This window comes from Staurois parvus, unplaced genomic scaffold (assembly GCF_062004578.1).
Source record: "Staurois parvus isolate SC_StPar_1 unplaced genomic scaffold, SC_StPar_1.0 ptg000005l, whole genome shotgun sequence".
In the NCBI taxonomy this organism is placed as follows: domain Eukaryota; kingdom Metazoa; phylum Chordata; class Amphibia; order Anura; family Ranidae; genus Staurois; species Staurois parvus.
This window is the reverse complement of record NW_028317801.1, coordinates 6,622,984-6,645,310: the sequence shown is the minus strand read 5'-3', so window position 1 is coordinate 6,645,310 and position 22,327 is coordinate 6,622,984. Positions and strand designations below refer to the sequence as shown.

Sequence of the window (22,327 nt, the reverse complement as noted above, 5' to 3'; positions counted from 1 at the left end):
ATATATGCATGTGATCAGCTCAGAGGCCAGATGTGAATTGTAACTTGTACTGAAGTTTTCAGGACATGTATTATTTAATATAATATAATATAATATAATAAGATAGGTGATATACGGAGTACAGTAAGCACAAAAAGCATGTTACCAATTGCTGACCTCCCCCATGCCCTTTACTTGTTTGCAATAGCCAGGGTTTGGTGGGGGCCTGTGAATAGTGGATTTGCAAGTACAATTTGTTCTGCACAGCAGAACAATGCCCAGCACAGCACAGCACAAAGAAGCTTCACACCCGGGGTACACAGCCTTTCCCTGCCTCCTGCCCCATCTGCTAACAGGGAGGCAGAAGACTGAGCCCTAGAGCACAGTGCCTGACACCTCACCTGCTATCTTCCATATGGGGAGTGCTGGGGGAGATTTATTAGACCTGGAGTCATTAGTACATGAGTGACGCCTCTTAATAAACCATGTTAATACAAAAAAAAAGTGTGGCTTTGCCCATGAATGGTGAAAAATCCCTACTTAGTACCGTTAATTAAAGAAAAATCACTTGTATTTGCTGTGTCTAAAAGCCGTGCTGTCTTTTTATTTATGTAAAGTCAAAATATTGACTGGAGTAACATTTATCAATATCTTAAATGTGACATTTAGCCTATATCTCTGATCGCAGACTCCATCCATCTCTAATATTGCTGTTATATTTCAGCAAATACATAATTCCGCAGACAGGATATTGCAGGCTTGTCTGGGCTGTTGTTGGCTGCCAGGGCTAATTTTGAAATACCTTGATGCTTAATTTAAAAAAAAAAGAAAAAAAAAAAGGTTGTTTTTATTAAAAAGGAACATTTGCATTTTAAAGAGAAAGATACTGTACATCTAAAATGTAAGGAAAAAACATAAGCTGTTTATTTTTGTCAGGTTGGTTCTGTAAACTTTGGCTTTGACTAAAAATAAAAGCGGGAGCATTAATTTGAATACTGAGCCTGTGGTAGCCATGTTGTCTCCTGTGGGACTTAACATATTTTACTCTATCGCTCTCTCTCCGCCATGATTAGTAGCCAAAAAAAATACAAGGAACACATACTGCTATCATATAGCAAAATATTCCACATGGTTAGAGGAATAATATATGATTTTATTAACATAATGCTATGAAGCCGGGTGGCAGGCTGACCTAGCTCTGAGGAGAAGTGTTCTACTTTAAGAAAACATCTGACTGTAAATGTCATGTTCATTAATATTTAAACAGGCCTCTCACAATTTTGAGCTGATTCCTGACAGGATGCCTCTAATTAACCCAGGCTTCTCCCCAGTACAGTCCTGATTACATGATCCACATTTTACTTCAGGAACATGGGCAAAATGGAGGAGCGTCACATCTTCGCTGACAGAGGGGAGACGTAGGAAAAATGAGATGTGCACTAAAATAATCACAATATTTAGCTGAAAAGACAACACACATTTGCTTATAGATTTTATTCCTGTCAGTAATGCTTAAGCATCCTGGACTGGGTGAGGTAAATTTGATATATACAGAAGGATAGATAAATAGATAGATCAATCGATTGATCAATTGATCGATAGATCGATAGATAGATAGATAGAGAGATAGATAAAGACAGATAGCTTGACTGAATAGCTGTTGAGTTAGGACTGCAGTTTACGATAAACTGACATTTTTCATACATTCCCTAATTAAATATTAATAACAGTTACTATTATTATTTATTATATGTTATATTAACTACTTTATATAGTTAAAAACAACACAGCAAAGAGCTCTGCCACCATAATTCTGAAATTTGTCATTATGTAATTTATTTTTACTGTTATTTATAGGATTTTGTATCTGTACTCACAGTTGCACATATTCATACCCTGCATATACAGTATATCGCTGTTAAAATGTATCATTGAACAAATATCATCACAATTGTAAGTCTCCCTCTTGCATTCCCAAGAGAGATCCCTTAAATCTGATTTTAAATTATTTACTTTATAGAATGTATATATAAAAAATAACGACCTCTGGCATACTTTGTATTGTGGAACTACAAGTTTTAGTCTTGCTAGTCATTGACTCTTAAGGTAATGTGGATATAGACCACCGATTGTGAAACTACAAGTTTTAGTCTTGCCAGTCATTGGCTCTCAAGATATTAATGGCTATAGACCATGTATTATGGAACTGCAAGCATTATTCTTGCCAGTCAATGACTCTCAAGGTAATACTGGATACAGACCACCTATTGCGGAACTACATGTATTAGTCTTGCCAGTTATTGACTCTTAAGGTACTGGTGGTTTCAGACCACCTATTGTGGAGCTACATGTAGCAGTCTTGCCAGTCATTGACTCTCAAGGTACTGCTGGATGTAGACGATCTATTGTGGAACTACATGAATAAGTCTTGCCAGCCATTAACTCTCAAGGTAATGGTGGTTTCAGACCACCTATTGTGGAACTACAATTATTAGTCTTGCTAGTCATTGACTCCCAAGGTACTGGTGATTATAGACCACCTATTGTAGAACTACATGTATTAGTCTTGCTAGCCATTTATTCTCAAGGTATTGCTGGATATAGACTACATGTAGTATTGCAGATGGTAAAAACAGGACATGCAAGGACTCTTCGTTCCCCGGCATTAGCAGGGAAAAACACTGCTGAAAGACTCAGATCAATTGGTTCCACATAGTGTAACTTCCTTTTCCTCCATAGTGTAATGCCTTGTGGATCTAAATCTCAGCAGTTTATTGGTTAAACACACCCAGGTCAGATAAGCGTGATGCGAGGATGCTCAGCAGCTCTAACTGCTCATGGAATCCTGTACAAAAATGGTGCCATTATGCTATACACATTGGCTTACTACACCCAGGTCAGATGTCATCTTTTTCAGTGTCTCCAGGCCTCTGTGTGGCCTATACTGCACCCACTCTGCTGACATCACTATGATGCGTTTTACATAGCTGAAGATGCTTCTTGTCTATACAAAGCCAGAATATCAATTTGAAATCACGTGCTGGTTCCACATATCTCTAGTAGTAAGATATTCCCAGTAGAATTCCCAGATCTGCCCAACTGCCGAGACCTTTACAAAGCCAAGAAAGGGCATTGCTCTTCCCTGATGGATTCTCCATTATGAAGCTGAGCAATATGAGAGTGCTAACCCACCCATAATGCCTAATGGTAGAGAATTAGACAAGCAAAAACTACCTGCAAGGAAAACTTGCTTCAGGGGTTATTGAAGGATATAAAAATCCAGTGATACTACCCATCAATACCCAGCCAAACCTGAAATATCAATTTTAGGTAGAATCAGCTTTGTGTACATTCTTATCTAAAATGGGGTGATACAGAGGGCAAAATGTAATCGAAAAATTGTAAAGGAAAGGAGTTTTTGTTGTCTGTACTGCGACCGTTTCATTTGTTTCAGGTATTTTTATGGTGCCAACAATTTAGTGCATTCACATCAGTTTCTGCCCTCAAGGAGCTTACGAACTAAAGTCCCCACCACGCATACATATGCACACATAATAGGGCCAATTTTGACAAGAGCCAGTTAACCTACCATCGTTTCTTTGAAGTGTGGGAGGAAACTAGAGTATTCGGTGGAAACCTACATAAGCACAAGAATAATAGGCAAATTCCATGCAGGTAGTGTCGTTGAGAAGCAGAACTGCTGACCATTAAGCCACTGTGCTTCCCATTAGTGCCTATATTTTGATTTGGTAATTGTTGCTGGCACATTCACTTGCATTTACTGGCACAATGACATGCAAATACAGGGACTGTAAGCTGTGATTTCTTACATGTGTCTTCAGTAATTGAATGCAAAGAGCAGAGATGATGCGCAAAGTTCAGTGTAGCAACCATTCGTTTTATTAATGGAACTAAAAAAAGAGTAATTGTGATTGGTTGCTATATGCTACTGTACTTCCCACTTACCTTTCTATTTTCCCAATACCTAAGCATTGTTCTAAAGAGTATAAAAGATTTGAAGATTATCTCCCAAATTCTTAGATCATTAAAATGAGATATTAATTATACATTGTTAAGCTTTAATACAGTAATGTACAGTGATATATTAAAAATAGAATATACTGATGAATTCCCATCAGATCAGCACTGTCAATGCATAACACTTCTGGGTCTTCATATGAAGAGTGAAAAGAGGCTGTATATATATAGAAAATAGAAAAAATAGAAAAAGTTACTTACATATTGCAAATTGAGTGGCAGGCTTGTTAATGTCCAAAACTGATAGAGAGTCCTAAAGAGTATTAAGAGTACTCAGAGCTGTGGTCAGTGGTGTCTGATGGAGTCCATGGCTCCTGCTTTATCAGTCCTGGGTAGATGGAAAAAAACTCAATTTTCTGACCTCACCAGTGTGATCTGCAATCCAGCTCCATAGAGCACTGAGACGGCTAAAAGAACCACTGTAATACACCCACATCCTGTGAGCAAGGATAGCTAGCAACAAATTTGGGGGAACTTCAATATATCAGGCCCAGTATGTTGCACTTGGAGGCCTATTTATAGGTTTTATAGACCTATGTATAGGCTACTTTTGTGTAAGTAATAACAACTAATATTAAAATGCAATGTAAACAGACCCTATATCATTAATAATTTGAGTGATATGCAAATTTAAATATGTAGGAAAATAATCTGTTGTCACAAAGTGTAATAAAAATCAAATTTGTTACTGTTTTACAGAACCAAGGCTGTGGCCATTAATTTATTTACACAGTTAATAAGGCAATATAGGAGGATTTACTAAAACTGAAGAGTGTAAGATCTGGTGCAACTCTGTACAGAACCAATCAGCTTCCAGGTTTTTATTGAACAAGCTGATGTTAGAACCTGATTGGTTACTATGCACAGCTGCACCAGATTCTGAGTGCACCAGTTTTAGTAACTTTCTCCCATTGTGTTTAAAAGACCCTTCTTAATCTTCTTGATCACATCTTATTGAGCTTCCATTTGTGTAATAAAAGGCAGGAAGACAAACACTTTTGAATCAGGGTCAAAACCATACTGGTGAGGGCCTTGGGCCTGAAGACAGATGCTACACTGTGGACCTTTTTGCTTTTGCAATATTTGGTTTCAATACTTCAAATCAAGCGAAGTAGTCAAACCATGAGGTCAGCAACTTTGCCTAGATGGATGATGCCATCCTAGAGTGACTTTTTAACCCATTGCATCCAACAAAGATGATAAGCCCTTTGCAAGGAACAAACACTGAGTTCCGTCTTACTAGTAGTGACCGTTGATTTGGTGTGTTCAGTGTCTGCGATTATTGTTACAGCTCTGGCCTTTATTGAACAAGACCTGCCTGTGACACAGAGCATTTTCTCTTTTCAAAAAGAAAAAAAAAACTTGTCTATTTTAATGCAGATTGTAACCTTTAACCCCAATGTTTTGTTCATTCTCAGTGTAGCTCACGGGATAGAAAATGGTGAACTCTGACTTGTGCTTGCTGGGGCAGAGGTTCTCTGGAGATACAATATATAGGTGCTTAACTCCGTACATTGCAGGGGTTGTCTGGTTATTTCTTGTGGACCCACAGTAAAATGTAAAAAAGTGTTGTTTTTTTTTCTTTTAAGCTAGAGCTGAATGACACAGACACCTTTAGACATGAAACGAACATATATACCCATGCCAAAGCAAGGCTGGTCTTCTGTAGTTTCATATTGCTATACTTTTGGCTCTGGTTTGGAACCATATACTAAGTTAAGGGATGAAATGTTGCCATACCAACAGCAATTAATTCAAACAAATGATCCTCTAAAATACTATACTATAATACTAATACTATAAATAGAGAACATCTGGTTTGTGCTTCATTCTTCCATTTCTTTGAAGTTGGCCCTGGTATTGTTTGGAATGTATGAGGTCCACTTTTTAAGATCAAGATTATTATTTTGCTCTTTTTTTTTATGAGAAATATATTTTCAAAGGTTCTTCTTGCTTCCAAAGCTGCTCAGGGCATTTCCTCCTCTTGTTTCCATCTAAATAAAATAAGGTGTAAATACCACAGCCATACCTAGCTGTAGAGATAACCAAAATGACAATAATAAGGAGAGATTTTATGCACCAGACATCATTTTTTTTCCAGTGGAAGGAGGCAGTAAAAGTAACTTTCCAGTGTTTTTTTTCAGTTTCAACTTGTTTACCAACTTTTTTCACTTGACTCTCGCATTGTAGCTTTCCGTGTTGAGTGCTTATAAATTGAGGGAAAATGTGTTGGTAAAAAAAAGTGGAATATGGGATGAAAACATATTTGAAGGAAATTGTATTGCGAGAATTATAGAATACCATGTGCACTGGCATATGGATGCCAATGTTGACCTCTCTTTCAGCCAGTTACTTGGCTCTCCTGCTGCTCCAGAATGTCTTTTGAGACTGATCTGGAACATGTATGCCATTCAGGACTTGATGGGCAGAATGCTTGCTCCAGGTCAGCAAAGTCTGCGACAGCCAGGCATCTAGCATTTTCAGAAGAAAGTCAACAATGGAAGCCGACATATTTAGTTTCCAAATATATGGGTGTCTTTCACATAGATAGATAGATAGATAGATAAATAGATAGACTTTGAGAAGTTATGAGACCTTTCTTTCTTTCTCTCTTTCTTTCTTTCTCTTTCTTTCTTTCTTACTTTTTTCTTTCTTTCTTTTTTTCTTTCTTTCTTTCTTTCTTTCTTTCTTTCTTTCTTTCTTTCTTTCTTTCTTCCTTCCTTCCTTCCTTTCCTACTCCTTTCCTTCCTTTTTTCTTTCTCCCTACCTCCCTTACTGCCTTCTCCCTTTCTTCTGTCCTTCCTTCTCTTTCTGCTTTTTTTTTTTTTTGAATACTGTTCATCAAAAGGATACTGTTCTTTTTGTGTGATACTGAGTATTGCCGCTACACTCTGCTTTATTTAAGTGGCTGCTTACTATTCCATACTCACAATAGCACGTTTTCCTCTTGAAAGATGCATGCAGGTTGTATACATGCTTTTCTCATAATCATTCCCTGCTACTGCTGAGATGCTCAAGACCTCACAGCACCCCTCAGCTGCCCTGGAAAAGACACATTGTATGGCCAGAAGTGTCCTGAGAGCAGTGACACATTGTAATTAGGTTTCATTCATTGGTCCTAGAACATCCACCATGCATTGTCCATGTAAATGACCTGTTTGGAAGCTATAAACACAAGCAGCCAACATGCTATAAAGACCTCTGCTACATGTGAGGTTTTAATTTCTTGTGAGCATGAGATTTAACGGCTTGTTGCCAGTTAAAATTGGTGTGTCAGATGAGGCGCTTGTCAACATGGGGTTAAATTTCATTCAATTTCAACAAGTTCACATTTAGTTCAACCCTTTTTCAGAGGGGTTGATTTACTAAAACTGGAGAGTGCAATATCTGGGGCAGCTCTGCTTAGAAACCAATCAGCTTCCATGTTTTTTTTTGTCAAAGCTTAATTGAACAAGCTGAAGTTAGAAGCTGATTGGCTACCATGCACAGCTGCACCAGATTTTGCACTTTCCAGTTTTAGTAAATAAACCCCATAGTAGTCTGTATTTCTAGAGATAAACCAACAGCAATTATAGAGTAACATTTACTTTTAAACATTATTTACTTAAATCTTTTGGCTGCTGTAGGACTTTACTGTATGTTTAGTAAAGCAAAAAAAAAGTCTGGTGTACTCAAGGCATGAGTGAGTGCCCTGGACTTTGGTTTTTTTTTTGTGATTGCTGTACTGGACAATTACCATGAGCACTGAGATCCCTTGCTGTGATTTCACAGAGGTCAGAAGTATGGGATCTCTAAGGGCAATCTCTTCAATATGCACTAGTCTGTGCCCCCTCAAGAGGTACTATTGATGAGTGTCGCACATCGATTTTACTTGGAGAACTGTATGTTTGTTTGCACACAGGTACTCTATATGTATTTTTCCTAAAAACAAAAAATGCAAAAGTATAAATATTGTATGAACAGGTTAGTGTACCATAACCATTTTGGTAAGTAATTTTTTTTTATTCAAGGTCTGTACTTATGACCAAAAAAGAGGGACAACAAAACAGGAAAGAGACACAGAGGGATTTACCGCCAAATGAGAAACAGTTCTTCCAAATGAGGATAGTTGGGAGCTATGAATAGCTAGAGGTTTCATCTGTTTCTATGGGGCTCATTCACACAGGCTCAAAAAGCCATAAACGTTAAGAAACTAGTGTATGCTGGTAACCACACATTTGAACGTATATATAGTTTGTGTCCAGAGCCTCTCATCCATCCCTGTACACGAATAAACTCTTGGATGTACTTTTTCCAGAGGACAGCTGTAGCCTGTCATTGATTTGTATAGGTGGCTGTGTGCAAACACTTCCTACTACCAAGCACTTGTTTTTCATGGTGTGTAGCTGTCTATGCACATGCAAATGAGCCCTTAATGTGGAAAATATAGTGTGTGTGAGAACTGAGAACACAGCTTGACATATTACTTTTAAGTTTATATGACAATAATTTTAGGTGTTACCTTATTATTTACTTCCTTTTTCAATTTTTTTTTATTTCTAGAAATTTTTAGACAGCCCTCTGGTGATATCACCATATCACACAATGAACTCATCAGCCTTGCTGACATGAAATCTATATCCAACTGGTAATATTCCCTGGAATTCAGGAATAAAACTGCAGCAGACAGATTTTGCAAAAGTGTCTTGCATGTTTTCTAAAAGTGCCGCAGCATGCACCAAATTCATGTACCTGTCTAGAACTTGAATTTGGCACTGCTGCACCACTCTTGCAGGCTCTGTCTACACCAGTTTCTCTCTCTGTACGCCAAAAGAGAGTTGGTCTTTATTAGATCAACTTTTGTAAGATTCAAACTGTCGCTATTTTATTTTGAACTTGGCACATTCACAATGTACAAATGGTGCATTTTAGAACCACCTGAATTTGGTGCACAGATTTCTCTCAGAACCAAAAGTATTGCAAATACTTCATGGATTTGGCACAATACGTTAGATAGAGGAATTAATACCAGAAACGTGGCGCAGTAGCTTCTTCGAATTCCCCCCATTGTTTTTAGTTAGTCTGAGCAGACTTGCACTGAGAATTTGAAATAGGAGTACTCAATTATGATGCCACATTATTAAGCAGTATGCTGCGTATGTAATGAGGAAATATAGTTGGCCTTATTTACCCATATAGTTACCAATTATTCATTAAATCTATTTGTATAGTATTTTACATACACATTATAATCATGTACATTAAAATGCTTACATTTACTTTGCTCCTTTTGATGCACATTTACCAAAGGGTCTTTTTCATCATTCATCATTTCTACTGTGCCCACAGTGACCACAGGTAGAGTCATCCTGCTGCTGTTACTTGGGGTAAATTAATTTCAATGCTGCACACTGTGCTATGGTGTGATTATTGCACTTAGCAGTAATAGTGGGTAGGGCAGCAACATTCACAGTAGAGATAAATGATCTGTAATATGATCACAGGTAACAAGTGTCAAATGTGCTAAAATGTAAACATGGATTAGAACAAGGAAAGCATCCCGATCACCATTTTGTGCATGCTGTTAGCTAGCCTAAACATGCAGAGATTTATTTAACAGAAGTTTTAAAGTGGTTTTAAAAACTGAAGGGTTTTTTCTTACCTTAATGCATTCTTTGCATTAAGGTAAAAAACCTTCTGCATGCAGCCCCCCCACCCCCAGCCCTCCCTTATATTTACTTGAGTCCGATCTTGTTCCTGCGATGTGCATGAGCGCAGCAGCTCCCTCAGCTCTCTCCTTCCTCATTGGTTCAGAGAGAGCAGCAGGAGTCATTGGCTCCTGCTGCTGTCAAACACAGTCAGTGATGAGGGTGCAGGGGCAGGACTGAGCCCACTCTGTATGTCAATGGACACACAGAACGGGGCTCGGAAATGAGGTCACACGAGTGCCCCCAAAGAAAGTGGCTTGCTCTGGGGACACTCAGCAGAGGGGAGGAGCCAGGGGTTCTGACAGGGAACCCAAGAAGAAGAGGACCCGGGCAGCAGCTCTTCTCCCCTCTCCCCACTCTCACAGGTTTGACTGAGAGCAGTGGGAGTCATTGGCCCTGCTGCTGTCAGTCAAACCCTGAAGAGAGCAGGGGCGAGGCTGAGTCAGGCTGTGTGTCCAAATTGATGCAAACAGCCCTGCTTGGGATCAAGTATGTACAAGCACCCTCATAGGAAACAGCTAGCTATCAGGGCACTCAGCAGGGGGGATGCTCCTGCTGCTGTCAGTCAAAACCTGCAAGAAGAGAGTGGGGGCGGGCCTGAGTCGGGCTCTGTATCCAAATAGATGCAAACAGCCCTGCTCAGGATCAAGTACGCACAAGTGCAATCATAGGAAGCAACTAGCTATGAGGGCACTCAGCAGGGGGGAGGAGCCATGCCGATTGGCAAAACCATTGCTCAGAGCAGGTAAGTATGACATGTTTGTTGTTTTAATTAAAAAAAAAAACAGAGCATTTACAGTCACTTTGAAGTATACATTTTACTCCCTACAGCATCCAATTATTCCTGCTTGTTTTTAGTGCAGGATAGCAGAATGAGAAGAAAATTTCTGATTGGCCACTGTGCTTGACAGGGACACTTTGATGCATCAAGACCATTTCTGTAGATGCATTCAAGTGGAGAGACTGTACATTTCAGCCAAAAAGGGATTATTTTTATTCCCAAACCAGCACTAGTAGAACTACACTGTGACTCTGGTTGGGTGCAGTTAGCAACACCTTCGGTTTTCATTTTCTGCACTTTTAACCAGCAAATACTATTTGAAATAGCATTTCCAGGTCTCCAACACAGTGTAAGGCAAACAGTGTTCTTGCGGCTCGAATTCTAAGGGACCCTGTTGCTGCTTGCACTATGTGTGTAATCTGGATAATTTTGAGATTCCACAGTGAAACAATATGAAGTGCAGTAAAAACTGAACACTGCAGTAATCACAACCAACCAAGCAAATTTCAGTTTCCTTTTTCATAAAAAATCATCCCATTTGGTTGCTGTGGAACATGGTACTTTATACACAGTCAGTTGATTTTGCACTGCCTTACTGAAAAAGCCCAGTTGCTTAGAAATTGTTTCTGAAAATAGTAAACTGTATCAATTTCCAAACGTAGAAGCCTCTGCAGTGTTAAAAGGGTTCTCAAAGGGCAATTCCGCTATCATTTTTAGAAAAAAAAGAATTGCCAATTATTCTCCTTTATTCCCAATATAACCCCAATGCACCCACGCCTCCTGATTGAGAGGATGAATAGATCCCTGGGCTGGCATGTAACAGTCCAATGACTCTGCTTGGCAGGTAGAGGAGATGCTGGACAGGACTGTGTAGGTGTGGACTTTTTTAGAAAGAAAAATCGTTAACTCATGCCAAGCCAGATTTGTGCTGGTATTAGGTAGATTCCCACAATACATCAACTTGTTAATATCTGCAAAGTTCAGCAACCCATAGAAACAAAGCGGAGTTCTGCTTTCAGAAGCTCAAAGCAAAAAAAAAAAGCTGATTTTTTTTCTTTTTGTTACTTCAAACAATGGATTTTTGGACCATGTTATGTGAATAAACTCAATTTATGTTCATTATTGTTTTTAATAGTGTATACTTGGGATTAGAGAATAGTTTTTACTTTAAATTATACAAGAACCGGCTATAGAGAAGTTTATCCGTTAAGTGCATATAGTAATGATGATATGCATGTGCTGTAGCATCCAATAAGATTTCACTATTCATCAGTTCACTGCAGTCAGGGCATTACAAGATTTGTGATTGGTTGCTTTAGTTAAGGGTATAGCCATAGACTGACAGATCTAACACTGACAATGAAAAGCAGTCAGAGATTTGCCCATCCTTGCTGGAATGGTATGCCATCATATTTGGACCCACTATGTTCTTCTCACTAATGGGTGGGCACAGTTCATAAAAAAGGGAACGATTGGAAATTGGTCACTTGAAGATTTTCTATCGTATCTGAAAGTCTTTGCCTGCAATGACAAGCATTCTCTCTTGGAAATGCTCATTATGGCTCTCTACTTAACATTTGCATGGACTTGATTGGTGCAAGTAAAGCTTGATTCTATTACATACCTTGATTGTATGAGGCCAGATCCTATCATCCTTACTATACACAATCAGTGCATGTGTTCATTTTTCAGTATACTAAATGCAAGCATTGGATACATCTCTTATTAGTATTTTTATGGACAAAAACTCATATAAGAAGGCTGCAGTGTGTATGGCAAATTGAGGTTGAATTGCAGCTTGCAAGTTATTCTGTTCTGCAAGCATTTTCGATCAGTGATCTTTGTATCAAGCACAGACACGCTCCTAGTTTGGTCGCTTGACACTTCCCGCTGCCTTCTGTGTGTTAAAGAACTCACGATTCTGGTAATGCTACAGTAAACTGATCAAATCTGAAGGTGTAAATCAATGTAACGTAGACAATAATTATCTCATCGACAATAAAGTGTGATATAAATCTTGGTGAAGAGAAGGATCGCCCTGGGCATTGACAGACTGTGCAGTGACATCACTATAGAGGATCTGGGAAAGTTGTCCCTTTGTAGTGGTTTCTGTGTTAGGGACCGGTGAGCGATTCTTACTACAAGAGACCAGTTCCACACAGAATGTTAATTTTAACCCCTGAATGACAGCAGGTTTGTGAATCACTTAGAAATAACAGTTATCCAGCTCTGGGAAAACAATAGCGAAGAAGGGGTGGATCACAATAAGGGATCCCCCTCTGCTCAGTGACTGGGTGACAGTGTCGTATGGTCCAGGGGGCTGGCTGTGTTTTAGGGGTACACACCCATGGCTATAGCAGTGTGTAGGGGGTAGAGGGGAGGATCGCTCGGCAGGGTGGGGCCACTAGAGACTTGTTCTGTGCCTCTGACAATGAGAAGGATTCTACAAGCACACATGCATCTCAGATTCATTCTGCTTAGCTTTAGAAGGGGTTTTCGATCTCTTCCCTCCCTCCCTTCTTTTTTTATCCAACTCCCGGGGCTGCCAAACCTAACAATCCTCCTCCTCCTTCTTCGAAACCAGCCGAGAAGAAGCTTGGGAGTCTTATTGAATGTCCATTTCCATTAACTCAGCCTAGGCAATAGCTAATCCACTGCACTGAAGGCAAGGAGGCTAATTAATGACAAGCTTTTACAGTCAAGACTGGCGATAATTGCTTCGGTGTCCTTTATGGTGCCAAGATAAAAATGGACCGGGTCTCACATAAGAGGCACTGTGTACACTGCAAGACAGGAGGACATTAAGAGGCTGGCCGCCTGAATACGGAGCAGAAAATTACTAATAGACAAGAGATAATGAATAGACCAGGCAGGCATTCATGGGGAAAAATCCATTTTGTTAGCACGCGAAATGAGGTGCTGGAAAAGAGTTTGCTAATTGTCCTCATCTTGTAGCAGGCAGGGCTGCTCCCCAATTCATTTCTCTGCTAATTGTGAGTGGGGAAGGGTGCCCACAGCGCCCTGCAGCAATCTGCCTGCCCAGGCTTTTCACTTTTTTTTCCTGTTGGGTTTTTAATTGTTGCTAATACACCTTTATAATGAAGCTAATGAGGGGGAATTATTGGACAACTTTACGCATGGATGCAAGGAGAGAGCAGCACAGGGATTGTGTGCTGCTCCTGATGGCTATTGCACTCTCATCACTGGATTGGTACTACCTCTCACTGTCTCCTCTCACCAGGTACAAGTATGCTTCTCAATGCATCCCAAAACCTGGATTTTGAAATGTGTGACTGATCAGTACCAGTTTCCTTGTATTTTCTCTGTTTACTCTGTATAATCACTTTTAAGTGAAGTTACAGCGTAAAAATGTTCTCATTTACTTTATACAATAAGGCTGTGAATAAAACAGTTTTCAAAATCTGGCACTTTAAAATACCTGGCATCATGGTACCAGTTTATTTGTACTTTTATTTTTACACTACAACCTATTTACACTAAATGTTTAAATTTGCTTGGAACTATATTACCGACTACACTGTCTGTGTTTTACGTAGAATAAATATTTTAAGGTTGATCATTTCTATTACTTAATATCTGGCACTTTAAAATGCCTGACCTTTCAGTTCAAGGTTTCCTTGCACTTATGTTTATGCAGTGCATTTCCATAATCACCTTTATGTCTGATAAATTTTCATAACCCTTGCTTATTATTTCAGGACTGTGAGTTAATTACTTTATTATTTCTTATGATGTGGCACTTTAAAATGCTTTATACGTCACTAGCAGTTTGCTTATTTCTACCTATTTATTTCTTTAATTTCCTTCACATTACACTATAATCTGAAATTAACATAGTTTCAATGTTTTTCATTTGCATATTTTTTTCAGAGTTGTGGCAATCTAGCACTTTAAAATGACAGATGGTAGCTAGTTAATAGTAAGATGTAGATAATTGCTAGTAAATAGTGACTGTTTTTTTATAAATAGAATTTTATTTCAGCTTATCAGTGTTAGATGTTCCATAATGTTTCTATTTTTTCTTGAGTTGTTTTAGGTCTGTGATATATCACTTGCTCCTTTTCCTTTACCTGATAGTATAGTGCTTGATGTGATAACTCATAATAAATTGAGGAGGACTTATTTCCTCTTCTGTCATTTTCCACAGAAAAGTAAATTGAAGCTATTGCCTCATCGCTTGGAGGAAGAAGATTCTACTAAATTTATTATCCTCACTCTCATCTCCATTGCCTGTATCATTGGGATCCTCTCTGGGTCTGGGGTCATCTACTGCCTGCGCCACCGGTCCCATCACAAACTCAAGGAGAAGCTCTCAGCCTTGGGAGGTGACAGCAGTTCAGATGCCACCAACACTTACCAGGTAAGAATTATTTTCCAATAACCCATCTGATTAACTTATTTATTGGATGAAAATTCATTCTAGGTCTGTACACAGACTGCAGGCTTAAATTTATTTTCATGAAATAATTAAAGTTAGCTTACTTTATATAAAACTGTTGGTAACTGTTGCTAATATGAAGCTTCTTCAAATGTTTCAAATATAGAACATACCATACCATTTACTGGTATGAAAAAATCCTGTAAGCAGTTTACTTTGGTTTGCAATCCAGCCATCAAGGTAGATGTTAATGAGCAATGACCCTTTGGATAAATTTGATAACTTATTGTGCGTGATATTATGTAATGCGCCTTGCAAGAGATCATGTATAATTTAAATACAGGTTTTAATGAATAAGCTCTGTAAGGGGCACTAAAACACTATTATGTTACATGCCTCATTTGTGGTTTTACTGCTACTGCTGTGAATTACATTGTGCAGTTTTGCTGAATAGCAGAATGTAGACAAAGTTTTCTCTATTTGCACTAAACAAATAATTTGTACATTTATGCAGAAATACTTTGTACACTGGCACAATGGTCCAATCAGGTTCAAAGGTCTACTTTTACTATATATTGCTAAGAAAAATCTCTATCTGTGTGTGTGTGTGTATATATATATATATATATATATATATATATAATATTTACCTTTAAAAAAAGCACAGGCTTGTTTGTCCATTATAAAAATTGCACTCTTATCACATAATTTGTAGTCTTAGATGCTTCCGGAGTATAGTTAATATTCTCTATCATTTGTGTCAGGTTATTGCATTTTTTCCTTTCATTTATGTATTCATGATGGCCAGAATGTGTATACTGATTTACTAAAGGAGTAGGTCTCTCCTTAATTTCTCTTAATTTCAAAATCCCAAATTTCAAATCATCCCAAGATAACAACATGTCTGCCAGTTTATGTGTTTATTTGAGATATATATATATATATATATATATATATATGTGTGTGTGTGTGTGTGTTTTTGTTTAGATAGATAGATAGATAGATAGATAGATAGATAAATAGATTTTTTTTTTTAAATATCTGAACTACTCATTTACAGTACGTCACTAATGAACTAAGATTGTGAGTGAAGTTTGGTATATAGTCGCTCTAAAATTGCTAAGTGTTATGTAACAAAGAGGAAAAAGCTGAAATGCCTTTTCCTGAAAATTAACAGAGCACAAAACCTTCTTTTGACAGCACCAATTAATAATATATGTAATTAAAATCAAACCTAGAAAAATGTTTTCTATGTGACCTTTTGGCTATACCTCCTGGGGGCATATTGGTTAGGCTGATATTGATTTTATAATGAGTAATGGTTTGTTTAATAATCTGGAATCTACACACTACATAAATTATACTGGAATTATGGCACTGGTGACAACATATGTCTGCCTAACTTTGAAAATAATATTCTTCTTCACTTAAATCTTATTTAAAAACATTGCAAAAATATATAAATTCAATCCATTTTTTTACATACGGTATACTATGCTGGAAGGTTTGAAATATAATGGAAAGATTTATTTTATTACTGTTAGAAAATGGAACTCCCACAGTTTGCAACAAACGTACACAGACCAGCTTAAATGTGCACAATAGATGACCTTTTTTCTCATCTAAACATACACAATTATTATTTTTTTATTACATTTTATTTGATTGATTTATCTGATAATGAATTTGTTTTTTTAAAAATAGTTATATAAAAAATAAAACTATATTAAAAAATTATAATTACAAAAATTAGGTTGATTATTATTATTCATCTTCATCATTGGCCATTCTATGCTAGACAAAGTCTCAGCTGAGGAAAGCTGGCCAAGCCAGGAGCATGTTATATTTGAATTAACATTTTTATTATGCCTTGCAATTTGTTTTATATGCCCATATTTTATTCCCCCTATTGTTATGGTGTTTTAGGAAGAGATAAACAAGCCTTGGGAGTGTCTTGTAAACAGAAGCTCTAAGCACACATGCTAGTTGTCACGGCTCCCATTAAAGGTGATTAGGAAAAGTGCCTGTGTGACTTGCCTCAGTGATCAGCACCGCTTAGTGCTGCTACATTGGCCTTGGGTAATGCAGATTTCAACCCATTCTCACCTGACGCGCCACCTCCCTAACCTCCCTGCTGCTCTGTCATCAGTTCATTAAGAGCCAACGCTGAGCATGTGTTAAAGAGGCTGCTTGTTAATCCCAGTCTAAAACCGCACCCCATGTAGAAAACCATTTTCATTTTTTTTATTTCTGCATTGTGCAACACTGGATAGAATGGACCCATTACTTCACCCTTCACTTGGGGAAATAGCAAAGGTTACCGTATTCAAAATGCTAAAATGCCAGAGGAGTGGGCGTTTGACTTGATGTTGCACCTGTTAATCCTTTAACCTCTCTGCTTCCAGAATGGCTCATGGTGCCTTGCTAGAGAGCTCCTCTTTGTTCTGCTGACAGATCACCCACAATGCATTGTTACAATCTGTGCTAGATGTCCTGTACCCCTTCACTATAAATGTAGCACCAGCCCATGTTCCTAATAAGCCTTCCTTGACTACGACTTGCTTTAATATTGATCTTCCCTTACAATGATATAAAGCCTGCATGTTATATAAGCAAAGGCCTGTAGCAATGATTGATTATATTACGCTGCAACCTTAAAAGGAAAAGAAATAACGTTTTCCAATATATGACCAAAAAGAGAGTTATAAAATGTGCTTATGTCAGCGGACTTTTCATACATCATACAGGCAGAGACTACATTCTCTTTCAGCTTCCCTTTATAAATGATCTAAACACATGAACCATTATTATTTTAGATCATGATGAATTTCAGTATATATGTATCTTTGTAGAAACCAATTGCATGTTCAGGATATAGGATAAAGAAAAAAAAAAACACAGAAGAATGTTTAACCACAATACTATCAAAATATAAAATTATTAAAAATATATTGATATAAAATGTGATGTTGTTTCAACAGTATTAATTGATAGTGAACAACTAATTATAGCTACATAGTAGAATGCTTCACAAATCTTAATAGATGTTTTCTGATTACATATTAATATTAATTCTCTTAAATTTGCATTGCAATAACCTGTAGCACAGACGGTCCATTTGATTAAATTGTTGGCCAGCATATGGTGTAGTGGCCTTTGTTAACGGAAGGGCCAACAGTCAGTAACCCTCAGACCAGCTTGCCATTCAGCATATGCTGCTTTTTCTTTTGTCAAACTTTGCAATATATGCTAAATAATAGTCATCATTTGTAAGACTTTACAGCGAATAACATGTTATTGCATCAGTTTACGAAAAATGTTAGAGCTGTTTTTCATGTCTTACAAATACTTGCTAATGGTGTAGTAGTTACTATAAGGAAGTCTATATGTTTGGAGCTAGAAGTTGTTTGCATGGTGGGCGTAGAACAGGTGTTTTACATAATGTGATCCTTGAAAGACTCACTACAGCCTGGATACAGCTGTCACATTTATGAATGAAACCACAGAATTCATTTGCAGGCTTAATTTACTTTTTTTATATATTAAGGCAAAATGGGTGTTAGCCTTAAACTAAGGGCTATACAGCCCACTTTTGTGGTGGTTACACAAAAGGCTGGTCTTCACAGCCACACATCTTATCCGTTCATGTTAATATGGCTGTCACACATGATTTTATACATGTAATATATTACAGGTTGTTCCCACTTGTTTAGTAAATTAACCCACTATGTGTATATTTATTATTTGATAACACACTTTAGATGATATATGGTCCTGATGTAAAATAAGAAAGGAAAAATAGCTGTTTTATGGAAAAGTTAGGTCTCTAAAGAGCACTCTCATTATCCTACAAATGTCAGGAGACGAGAATCGGAGCAAAGAAAATTCTTTTATGTGTATGAAGCTGTCTCCCTCCTGTTCCCCTCTCTCTTTCTCTTTGTTTAACGTCTTTGATGTTCACATCATTGCAGAAAATTGTTGTCACATTTTAGCTTACCAGTGAGCCCTTAGAATGGAAAAAAATATTAAAGTCACCCCAAATAACATATTAAAGTCACAGTCTAAAATCTAACATGAAATAAATTTATTCTGCTGATATGTTTCATGTTTTCTCTTCAAATATTCCTAGTAGTTTTTATTCTGAAATATCATTCTTGCAACATTTATTTTAAAGATATTTTTACATTGAATTGTAACATGACATAGTGCCGTTGGCATTAAAGTGACATAGCTCAATAACATTTCTCTTTTTAAGTTGAGACTCCTGTGTGTAAATTTGTATTCCTAAAGTGAATAGATGACATACGTAGCAAGATCAGAGAGTTGAAAATCAAATTAAAGAATTTTACTGTTTAAAGCTTATTGAGTAATAGGAAGGTAAAAATGTAATTCCACTGAAATCTTCAGTTCTAAAACAGAAATCTGTGCAGAGTCAGTGACACTTGAAACAGTAGCCGGACTAGCCAGTAATTATTCAAAATGGCTGTATCCACAATGAATATTGTGCTTTGGTAGCAGTATTCCCAGTACTAATAGGCTGCTGCATACCGAAACACCAGTTTCTTAAGAAGCTAAAATAATTATTTTATTCCAGGATCTTTAAAAATAAATTCTGTGTCTGTTTTGGGGATATGCTGGTAGATTGATAGAGTCACCTGTTGGCTTTTTTACACCGCCTAGAGATTATGTTTTATGAATGGCTGTTGTTGAATACACTAGTTGCCCACCTACTGATACCTCAATGGGAGAGTTAACTTTTCTTGGAGTTTTTTTTAATAAATGTCAGTTGGCAATGTTGAACTGCTGAAACATGAAGAGTGATACTTCACAAAAGTATGGGGCAGTGACAGGAAGTCCCAAAAATATGTACAATGTAGGGCAGCAAGTTGCAACTTTTTTTTTTAAAGGGGGGCTCTTGACAATTAGTACACAGACCTGGCCTCGGATACTTGTATGTTGTTTCTTAGGATATCAGAAATGTAATCTCAGTTGTGTGAAGATGACAGAAACCCTATGAGACCAGATATTGACTCTTTCTGTGATTGGCAGCTTTTGGCACTTTTATTATAGAACATGTTAATATACATCTGGAAAAAATCTTAAAATTACTTACAGTCTAGTCAGATCAATCTTAAAGTCAGCAGACATTTTGAGGCAGCCAAGAAAAAATGATTCCACTACCATAACTTGAAAGGGGCCATTTATTTGCATGTACATGTTTAACTTTTTTCTATTTATGCAAGCAGAAACGCACACAAAAAACAATCATAAATAGGGTCATAGTAAAGTGAAAACATTTGAGAGAACAATAAGGAAGGTAAAAGTTAAAAAAAAGGGAGATCATGTTCCTTGATTCTTTCTTTGTCTAGCTAAACAGATGATGATTATTACAATATTCAGCAAAAAAGTATTTTGTTTTTTGTTTTTACTTTGACTTGCATCATTAAGGTTGATTAACTAAAGGCAAATAGGCTGCTCACTAGGCTGCTTAGTGATTGCGGTGAAAATTCACTTTGCAAAGAATACCCAATCAAGTGCAAGGAAAATGTAAAATAAACAATATTTTGCTTACACATGATTGGATGATGGAAGTCAGCAGAGCTTCTCCTCATTTACTAAGCTAATGGTAAATTCCCTTGCAAAATGAAATTTTTGCTTGCAACATGAAGGCCCTTTTGCATTTAGTAAATCAACCCCATTGACTCGGATGTGTTATGGTGTGTGCCTGCAAAGGAAGGAGGGAGCAGCAACGTCCTAAAGGAAGCACTTGTGTGAAAGGACTTCCTCTCCGGTAAACATGAAGTAGAAGTCTGCTTACTGTCTTTTTGTTGCTTGCTTTTGGATAACACAGTAACTAACATGGAAAATAGGTTGGACAGCATTGTAGCAGAATTGTTACATAGCTTACAGTCTGCACAGGTATAAGCACTTGAATGTACAAAGCCTGGAAATGGTAACAGTTGGCCTACATACTCATAACACATCACATGACATACTTAAATTTAGGTACAGAGTGGGAACTTCATGTTTATGAAAGACAAAATGGTGGCAGTCTCTCTTAATGTCTGCAGAAGAGAAACAGGTGGAAGTCTTTCTTAGGAGCCAGTCACACAATCGCATTGTTTTAAGGTACGCTTTCCTGCAACCCGCTGCAAAATGTTAAATGTGTTGATGTGATGCGGAGCCATTCATTCTGAATGGCACCCCAATGCACCTTGCCAACAGATGTGCATTGTGGTGTGCAAAAAAATGGTATTTGTCTTATTTGTTGCATACACAATTTTTTGGGCAAGACACTTCGACACATGTCTGTCATGAGGTATGTTGGGGTGCCATTCAGAATTAATGCTACTGCATCGTATCAGCGCATGTATCATGTGTTGTTGCACATTGTGGTAAGGTACATTACATAACACAGTAAAGCATGTTGTGCAGTGCGGTTGGTGTTGTGAACAAACCCTTATTGTCAACAACAGTTAAAAATATTGCAGTCTCTCTTAATGTTTACAAAAGAGAAAAATGTGACACTTTCTATAAGGGCCCATTTGCACTGTTGTGTTTTACTGCATGTATTGCAATGCACTTCCCCATCATAAAAATAGTGTCTGTTTCTATCTTAGCGCTACAGTGCAGTGCAGTTTGAAAAATACCAAATGTCCATTTGTCTCTGCATTTTAGTGCATTAGGAGGCCCATAGAAGTCAATAGTAATGCATCAAAACATATGTAACAATCTCCTCCAAATTCTAAAATGAAAAGCACATTGAACACACACATCAATGTGCATCAATAATGCATGTCAATACACAAAGGAAACATGTTGACGCATGGCAATCACCTGAACCTGCTTAAAAGACACCTCCACACATAGATCTAAATGTGCCCTTACTGTCTTCAAAAAGAGACAAGGGTGGCAGTCTCTCTCAAGGTCCACCAATGGGAAAAGGGTGGCAGTCTCTTTTAAGGAAGTTGCTAGTCTGTTTCTTTAATACTTATACTATTTTCTTATCTGATGTTTATAATAAATTCTGAATGTTTCTTTGCAAAATCACAGGAATTTTAAATAGCCCGTGTTTGACAAAATACAAACCATGTCTGCAGGCCCTCATGTTACCCTGTGTTTCATAACCTACATGTTACAATACATATGAGGAAGTTGTACCTCAGTTTCAAATCCACTGGTTGCACAACTTTCCTGCTGTATAGCAACTTGTAAGATATAATTTTCATACTATACCAAGTCATTAGAGTAGAGCAGATGTTGCATTTTAAGGGTACATTTGGATATTTTGTTACATGGAGACATAAAACAGTAAGTGTCATTGGAGAAAATGTTCTGCTCCTATCAAGATGGGGTAGCAACGACAATCCCTTTTTTTCTCATCATGTATTGTAGAGGGTAAGCTGTAGAGGGTAAGCCCAGTGCAAATTTTTGGGCATATTT

General features: G+C 37.5%; 1 protein-coding gene across 1 annotated transcript in view; it reads left to right on the top strand.

Annotated features, from left to right (window-relative positions):
* PTPRN2 (protein tyrosine phosphatase receptor type N2) overlaps positions 1–22,327 on the top strand; it is a 1,146,107-nt gene that overhangs the window by 943,367 nt on the left and 180,413 nt on the right. Inside the window, exon 13 of the mRNA XM_089694046.1 lies at positions 14,654–14,866. Within this exon, the coding sequence (XP_089550172.1) occupies positions 14,654–14,866 (213 nt within the window). The remainder of the gene's footprint in view (positions 1–14,653; positions 14,867–22,327) is intronic.